The 8,738-nt window shown below is 60.0% G+C and overlaps 1 protein-coding gene across 1 annotated transcript; it reads right to left on the bottom strand.

The window, feature by feature from the left end:
• Nucleotides 1-1,657: 1,657 nt before the first annotated feature.
• Nucleotides 1,658-5,403, bottom strand: ZFP3 (ZFP3 zinc finger protein). Its single transcript, XM_049637186.1, has 2 exons — nucleotides 3,458-5,403; nucleotides 1,658-3,133 (listed from the first exon to the last, which is right to left on the bottom strand). The coding sequence occupies exon 2, from the start codon at nucleotides 3,054-3,056 to the stop codon at nucleotides 1,683-1,685; it is 1,374 nt and encodes a 457-aa protein (XP_049493143.1). The 5' UTR covers nucleotides 3,057-3,133; nucleotides 3,458-5,403; the 3' UTR covers nucleotides 1,658-1,682.
• Nucleotides 5,404-8,738: the final 3,335 nt, after the last annotated feature.

The raw sequence follows: 8,738 nt of genomic DNA, 5'->3' as shown, positions 1-8,738 counted from the left end.
ACAGGCAAGTCATTCGACGTCCCCCTGCCCCTACTCACCTTTTTTATTTTTATTTTTTTTTAAAGTTTATTTTGAGAGAGAGGGAGAAAGCGCACACAAGCGGGGGGGGGGGAACGGCAGAGGGAGGGAGAGAGAGAATCCCAAGCAGGCTCCGCACCTCAGCGCAGAGTCTGACTCGGGGCTTGAACCCACGAACCAGGAGATCTTGACCTAAGGCAAAATCAAGAGCTGGACACTCAACCAACTGAGCCACCCAGGCGTCCCTTTCCTCAAGATGTTTTCAAGTGCGGCAGGAGTACCCACGCCGACCTCGCCAGCCGAGGGAGGGGCAACCCTGTAAACTAGAGATCATTGCACCAGACATTGAAACAGGTGGATTTTACGGGGTGTAAATGGTGCTCCACTCAAGCAGCCGTGGAAATCAGCACGCCAGACGTCTGACACTGTGCCCGCACGCAGTAAACACTCGGTAAACACTAGTGATTAGTAATCGTGTAATAAAGGGATTAAAGAACAGAACACTGAAGACGTGTAAAGTCAGATTTTTAAAGCAGTCAAGAATTAAGGGGCTGGGTGAACCCTCGGCGTCACTTGGCTCATGTCCCCTCCTGTCACAGATAAGGCAAGTTAGGGGCCAGCGGGCCGAGTGGCTCATTCAAGGTCTGCCTCTCGAGACCAGCCCTGGGGCCTGCTGGACGCCCACGGGCGGGCTTCCCATCGCCACCCGGCCAGCGCCTGGCACACTGGGACGTGTGGAAAATGGACGGCGTGCATCTCTCAGGGAAGAAACCACAGAAAAGTCGTGGGGAGACTACCAGGGAGCTCCCGGGCTGGGGGCAAACTGTGGGGAGGCCTCCACCCCCCCGCTCACCAGCGAGGCCCCCCGCACAGGGATCCAGGCCGTGAGGGCCTAGGCGCCGGGCAAGGCGAGTTGGCGGCCAGTCAGGCCCCGCGGCACATCACCGAGGCAGGGGCCCAAGTGCACAGTCCTGTCTGCCGCCGCCTGATCTGGGACGGGCCCGGTGGCGGGAGCTGGGCCCACAGGGAACACGGCAGGGCTCCCGGGAGCAGTCTGTCCGAGGAGCCCCGGGGGGGGGGGGTACAGCTGCGGAGCAGCCTGGCCTCTGCGGGTCGGCTGGCCCCCGGCCTGCCACGCGCTCCTCCGGACTCCGAGGGCCTTTCCTCACAGTCCTGGAAACGGCTGGGCCGGGCCGACTCCTCCGCAGACCAACGACGGGTTCCCGCTCTCCAGCAACGCTGCCGTCTCCCCGGGAAACTTCATGGCACATGCGGAAGGGTCTGAAGCTAAGAGACGCCGGCTGGCTGACGGCAGCGCTAAGCAGCGGGTGCCGGAACGGGTGCCCGCGGCGTCTTTCTGGCGCTGCCGGGGGAACCTTCCGCACGTCCGCTGGGCCGCGTGGGGGCGGTGGCGGCACCGCGGGCCTCCTCCGTCTTCCCTGGAAGGTAACAATCCGGACTCGATGGCCAGTCCGCACCCGAGCGTCGTGGGATCCGCCGGGGGGGCGCGGCGGGGAGGGCCAGAGGACAACGAAGGGCCGAAACGGCTCTGGCGGTCCAGGCCGGCGCCCCGCAGCGCCCCCGCGCACAGGCCGCAGCAGCGCGCCCTCCTCTCCAGCCGGCCCCGCGGCAGGGGCGGCGGGGGCGCGCCGGCCGGCGCGGGCTCACTGCGCGCAGTGCACGCTCTGGTGCCGCAGCAGGTGCGAGCTCCTGCTGAAGGTCCGGGAGCACTGCTGGCACTCGTACGGCCTCTCGCCCGTGTGCGTCCGCTGGTGGAGCGCCAGCTGCGACAGCTGGCCGAACGGCTTCCCGCAGCGGTCGCACTCGTACGGCTTCTCGCCCGTGTGCACCTTCCGGTGGAGCAGCAGCTCCGAGCCGTCCCAGAAGGTGCGCGCGCACTCGGCGCACTGGTGCGGCTTGTCGCCGCGGTGGATGCGCCGGTGCACCGTGAGGTGCGAGGTCCGCCGGAAGGCCTTCCCGCACTCGGGGCACTCGAACGGCTTCTCGCCCGTGTGGATGCGCTCGTGGCGCAGCAGCTCCGAGTTGCCGCGGAAGGCCTTCCCGCACTCGCCGCACACGTACGGCTTCTCGCCCGTGTGGATCCTCACGTGCCGGATGATCTCCGAGTTCTGGCCGAAGGTCTTCCCGCACTCGCTGCACTCGTACGGCTTGTCGCCCGTGTGGATGCGCTGGTGCCGGATGAGCTCGGAGCTCTGGCCGAAGCCCTTGCCGCACTCGCCGCACAGGTAGGGCTTCTCGCCGGTGTGGATCTTCTGGTGGCGGATGAGGCCCGAACTGTGCTTGAAGGCCTTGCCGCACTCGCCGCACTCGTGGTAGCGCTCCTCCGTGTGGATGCGCTGGTGCTGGATGAGCTGCGAGCTCACGCGGAACGCCTTGCCGCACTCGTTGCACGCGTACGGCTTCTCGCCGGTGTGGATGCGCTGGTGCAGCAGCAGGGCCGAGTTCTGGCTGAAGGCCTTGCCGCACTCGCCGCAGCGGTAGGGCCGCTCCCCGGTGTGGATGCGGTGGTGGTGCACCAGGTGCGAGCTCTGGATGAACGCCTTGCCGCACTCGGTGCACGCGAACGGCTTCTCGCCCGCGTGGATGCGCAGGTGCCGCCGGAGGCTGGAGTTGGTCCCGAACGGCTTCCCGCACTCGCCGCACTGGAAGGGCTTCTCGCCGCTGTGCACGCGCAGGTGCTGCGTCAGGTGCGAGTTCTGGTTGAAGGCCTTCCCGCACTCCCGGCACGTGTGGGGCTTCTCCCGCACGGGGCTCCTCTGCGGCGCGGGGGCCCCCGGTGGCGGAGGCGGGTCCTCCTGCAGCCTCTCGCTGGACGGGGACCTCTTGACGGTCATCAGCCCCGACGCGACGCCACCGCCCCGAGAAGACCCGGGCGCCACGCTCGCGTCCACGGACCCTCCCGGGGGCCGCGCCCGCGCGTCCGCTCCGAACTGCCGGCCCTCGTCGGCCGCCCCGGGGGGCTCGGGCTCTTCACAAACTTCCTCCTTGGGAATGACCTCCGTGTGCTCAGTCCCCATGTCACGATCTGAAATGACAGAGGGCAGGCACGTGAAGTGGCCGAAGCTGGTGCGGCCGGGAGCTCCAGCCCGAGGGTCTGGCGAGAGGACAGGGCGCCCCGACGCGGAAGACAGGGGCTTGGGAGGCCGGCGGCCGCACTAAACGCACGGCAGACACTGGCCGAACCGGCAGAGGAGGAGAGGGGAGGGCAGAAATCGGGTGTGGCCGGTAAAGGGATGCTTCGGGACAGCCGCCTGCAGAGGCTGCGGAGGTTGGGAAGGAAGGTACACGGGGAAGGCGGCCGCGTTTCTAGGTGGGTCTACGGAAAAGGCTGGGGCAGGGGGCGGAAAGGACCAAGTGACACAAGTTAAGTGTGGGGTTGAGGGAGGAACCCTCCTTAGTGCAGCCCGGCGGCGCTCACCAGGTCTACGCTACGGGGCACTGGAAACCGGGGCTGACCATCCAAAAGGGGACAGTGGCTGGGCCAGCCCCAGAACCAAAGGAAGTCCTCCTGGCTCGCTGACATCGGGTGGAGATGTGTGCAGCTTAATCCTCTCCAGACGGTCAGCGCGTTGCGTCCAGCCCTACCGTTCTCTTCCCTACTGATGCGAGATGCTGCCGTGCCACAGCCCAGAGGTCGACGTTGGGGTCAACGTCTAGACGCCATATACTTCCAGGACCTGTCTAATCCTTCCCTGGTACCAGAGCCTCAACCTACTGTAGCTTTCTTTACTGGACTCTTCACCATGTTGGACAAAGTTCTGTCTCAGTCTTCTTTTCCAGACGCTTCCTGTCCACACTCCTACTTCTCCAGATCAATTTTAGTACAATTCTGTAAAATTCCCAAACGTATCCTGATGTTTTTGTTTTTATATCCATCACATCTCTGTTGTACGTCTTCCCTCTTCGTGAGTTTTCTTACATTTCGTAACTGGTTGTTGTCTTTATATATAGCAATGTTCTTTGTTTCTACAGATTGGTTTATAAATGGCCTCTTTATAGGAGTTTCCTAATGCTTTTTTAGATCTCAAGGCCTATACTTTTTAAACTAAGAGCCTGTGGCAAAAGTTTTAGTTATTACCCGATATCTATTCTTGCCTACCTCATCAGCAACAGAATAATGAATTCATTTAGCATAGCAAGGAATCTAACTAAAGAAATACATTCTTCAGCTTTCTTTGCGGCTGGGTGTGGGCACGTGACCAAATTCTGGCAGGTGTGACAGTAAAATGCAGACAAAAGTACACGGGGCTCTGGGAAGTCTCCTTAGGGGTGAGGGATGCATTTCTTCGCGTTTCCACGCTGTGCGTGGGGCAGAGCGCCCTCTGGGACGCGAGCACACCAGCTTACCCTACGGCCAGACCAGAGCCAGAAGGCTCTGGGTCCCTGACGACTCCTCGGAGCTGACAGGCCAGCCGTGGAATGCCTGCCTCTGGACTTACTTATCTAAGAGGGAAACAAGCGTTCCCCTCCCTTAAGCCATTATGGCTTTTTGTTTTGGTTTTACAAAGCCAAACCTACGTCTGCCTAATACAAAGGCCCTGGGGATTTAGCTGTCCCTGTCACTGGACTGAGCTCCAAACGCTAGGAGAACGGGCTAGCCTCCTTCCAGATGTTCACCGGAGGTGATGCTGCACTGGTCCTTGGTCCAGGGCACCGAGCTATGCCCCACAGCCAACCTGAGGAGCGCAGGCCTCCGCCAGTAAACGTGTTCACTGCGGAGGGCGATTCTCCAGGGGGAACGCGCAGCTATGGGACTTTCGCCTAAAGACAAGGCAGGGTCGTGGAACGGTTTCTAAGCCGAGCAGTGACACGGCCCGTGGTCAGATGAGCTCTCAGGCAGAGGCACGCTAACGGCCAATTAGTGGACCGACTAGAAGGCAGCGGGCCTGGGCACGGGGAGAGCAGGGAGAAGGTGGAGGCCGTCACCAAGGCGAGGGGCACGCGACCTCACCAGGGCAGCAACAGTAGAGGGAGTGAAGCGGAGGCCAGCTGGACAAGTGGTTTGGAGGTCCGATCCCGTAAGAGGTGGCTGGAGTGGATACAGGTGGAGGGAAGAGGGAGGAGTCCAAGGTGACGCCCGGGTCTCCCTTTATGTCAGAAACGGTGCCCCCGAGGCTGGGGAGACTGCAGGAGCAGCTAGTTTAGGAGGGAGGGGGACGGAGGAACTCTGTTTTGCACAAGAGACGTTTCAAAACTCCCATACAGAGTATCATCCAGGAATCCATTAAGAGGTCCTGGTCTAAAGCCTGGTTAGCCCAGAGCCCCGGAGCTGACGGTGCCCGGCGCAGGGGGCGTGAGGAGGGTGCGAGTGGCCGCAGACGCACAGAAACCTGGAGAGCCCGGGCTGACTCTGAAGACCACCCCGGTGATCTCTTCTTTCCCTCCAGAGCTTCCCCCCCCCCCCCCCGCCCCACAAGGCTAAGCTCTGCGGCAAACGTCAGGGGGCCCCCCGCTTCCGGCTGTGCTCCGCCGATGGGGAGCCCCCACGGGAGACCAGAGCGGGGAGGAGTAAGGTCAGGGTGTCTGTTCCCCTGGTCCCTCCCCATGAGGCCACCTGGGGCCGGCGTCCCTCAACCAGACGGCAGCGCTTCTCTGCCACCCAATCTTCTCACGGCCCAGGTTCAATGCCCTCTCCCGCCTCCCGTCTCCTGAGGCCTGGGCAACGACCCCTCCGGGGCTGGATCCCCAGGCTCCTCGACACCCTGCCCACACCTCCACCGTGTCATTAACCTCTTTGCAAGTAACCTTCCTCACTTATCCCAATCCGAGTGAGTGGCTTCCTGCTGGACCCTAACGATAAAGGGGTGAGTAGAGGAAAGAGGGGCCCACCGACAAGAGAAAGAAAGGCTAGTGAAGGAGGAAAGAACTGGAACCATGTTCTAGAAGAGTCAGCACGGCATCGGCAGAGAGAATTAGAAAGGGCCGCCTGGAAAGTGTCTCCTGGGACAATTAGGTGGTCGCAGGTGACCTGTGACAACAGACTGTGGCAGGAGAAGCCGCCAGGTGGTGAGCTGATCAATGAATCTGCTGCTTCTTTAAAAAAAAAAAGTCTTAGGGGCGCCTGGGTGGCTCAGTCGGTTAAGCACCCGACTTCGGCTCAGGTCATGATCTCACGGTTCGTGGGCTCGAGCCCCACGTCGAGATCTGCGCTGACAGCTCAGAGCCTGGAGTCTGCTTCGGATTCTGTCTCCCTCTCTCCCCACCCCTTCCCAGCTCATACTCTGTCTCTCTCTCAAAAACAAACAAACGTTAAAGGAAAAAAAAAAGTCCGGATGAAAGGAGAGGAACACGATGGGCACTAGTGTGAAAAGGCAAGGGTGTTCGCCGACGGGAGAGCCCTGAACGTGTTTACGTTAGAAGGGACGGTGCCAGTGGAGAGTCAGGTTCAGAAGGTGGCGAGACGACGTCACAGAAGAAATGAAGACGCCGACAAGGAGGAGAGACCAGGGACGGGTGGTGAGGGAAGGGGACCCGGTGACTTGGGCCCACCCACAGGCACGCACAGGATGGTGGCCGCCAGCCCTGCCCCGCCTGGGCCTCTCCCATCCCCTCCTCTCCCCCTCTCCGCCAACATCTCCCTACACCCTACACCCGGAAGGAAGCTGATCTCCTACAGGAAGCCCCAGTTCTGGGAAGCGCTTGGTGTTGCCCCTCAGAATGACCTGCCATCTTCCCCCCTCACCCACTGCCAGCACCTCCTCCGGCTTTCCCATGGGGAAGAGCAGCCACCCAAAAGCTGGATTTCTCCTTTCTGTTGAACTCTTTGGGAATTATAGCCAAGTATGTATCTATACAACTGTAAGAATCCACTGAGAGAATCTAGCTACCTTCTTCATCCACGGCACCGTGTGAACTGGGCAGGACGGTCTTAAAAAACTCTCTCTCCAGGGGCACCTGGGTGGTTCAGTCGGTTAAGCGTCCGACTTCAGCTCAGGTCACGATCTCGCGGGCCGTGAGTTCGAGCCCCGCCTCGGTCTCTGGGCTGATGGCTCGGAGCCTGGAGCCTGCTTCCGATTCTGCGTCTCCCTCTCTCTCTCTGCCCCTCCCCCGTTCATGCTCTGTCTCTCTCTGTCTCAAAAATAAATAAACGTTAAAAAAGACAAAAACAAAAAAAACCAACTCTCTCTCCAATACTCGGCCGAGAGCAAGTGCCACAAGCAGCCCCTCTCCGGTCTCCCCTTGTCCCCCTCCTCTCTCCTACAGCCACCATCGCCCAGCTCCTCGCAGTGTGAGAATCCACAGAACCCACACCTGTACCACCCCACGTGGACAATCACTTGTTCAACTGTTCAGACGTACGATGAAATATTTTGGAAGCCGACTTACAAATAGTATGGGGAACGCAAAGCTTTTCAAGTTATTTAAAGGAGCATTTGAGCAAAGAGGTTGACATTGCCCCCCCACACACACACACTCTGCAGATCTGACCTCAGCGAGGGGCTCCAGGACTGAGCCCCCACTGAGTTAACCCAGTCAAACCAATAGCATCTCCCCTGCCAGTGACTGCTCACAACGGCAGGGACTGGTTCAGGAACGTCCGTATGCCTTCATCTGGGTCAACGATATGCGGAGGAAGTTTGCTGGGGGCTCCTGGGAACAGTTCCGACCGTCGAAGGCAGGGAGAGCTAAGGAAACTGAGGGCCAGTGAAGCGAGGGCCACTAGACCACCTCAATCCTGCAAGCGTCTTACTTCTCAACTTCCGATTGTGAGAATTTGCGCACCAGCTTATTTTTAAGCCAGTTTGAGTCGTTACTACAGACCAAAACATCTTAACGGACACACTTTCCCCCTAGAACTTCTGAAAGGCCAGGTCCTCGCAAGCATGCGTTATCTATCAACTGCAAGGGCCAACTCCTCCCCTCAGTCTCCACTAACACTTTCTGGAAGGAAGGTTCTCCCTTGGACCTCTGAATTGCATTTCACTCACCTCTTTCTCCGCACTCTAATTACCATGTGGCTTCCTGCTCACTGTTCCCCCACGACCTATATAATAAAAACTTCCCAACGTGGCCCCCAGGCCCGGCCCCTTCCCATTTCCTGGCCCACGCTCTCCAGTGACCCCTGGAAGCTGTAGTCCTGCCCAGGGCCCTGCAGCTCAAACACTTCCCATTCTTTAAGGCTTCTTTGCACTTGGAAAGTTATTCCCACTTCCTGGAATGCTACTGCCCACCTCGGGCACTTCACAAACATCCACGAGACGACTCCACTCCAGCAGAGAGCCCATTTCCTTCCCTGCCCCTAAGCCTCCTTCAATCTTGGAACAGTGACTTCAGATCATTGTTTCTTTCGCCCCTGAGCAAGGCCGCTGTTCTATGCATCCTGGGACTCGCAGCGCCCAGCACGTTTCGGGGAGCTGGGAAACACCTCTGTTACATGAATTTGTACAGACGTTTCATCTACACAACGAACCTGTGACACCCTTGAGGACTAACCGGAGACTTCATTCATTTTTGTATCCCAAGAGCCTAGATCGGTGCCGACACACAGCCGACGCCCGTCACTATTTGTAAATCCACGCCCCTTCTCCCGGTCCGGAGGATTTGGGATTTAAAGCACGGTCTTCCTACTCTCCCCGGTCCCCACCAACCCCCCGACGCCAGGGCCCGGTGAGCCGAGCCGGGGCGCAGGCGGCCGCGGGGCCCTTCGGGGTGACCTGCCGGCCCTCGCGTCTCCGCCGCTCACTCGGGGGGGGGGGGGG

The sequence above is a fragment of the Panthera uncia genome, chromosome E1 (assembly GCF_023721935.1).
Source record: "Panthera uncia isolate 11264 chromosome E1, Puncia_PCG_1.0, whole genome shotgun sequence".
Classification (NCBI taxonomy): Eukaryota; Metazoa; Chordata; class Mammalia; order Carnivora; family Felidae; genus Panthera; species Panthera uncia.
The sequence above is the reverse complement of the archived record's forward strand: the minus strand, read 5'-3'. Positions and strand labels throughout refer to the sequence as shown.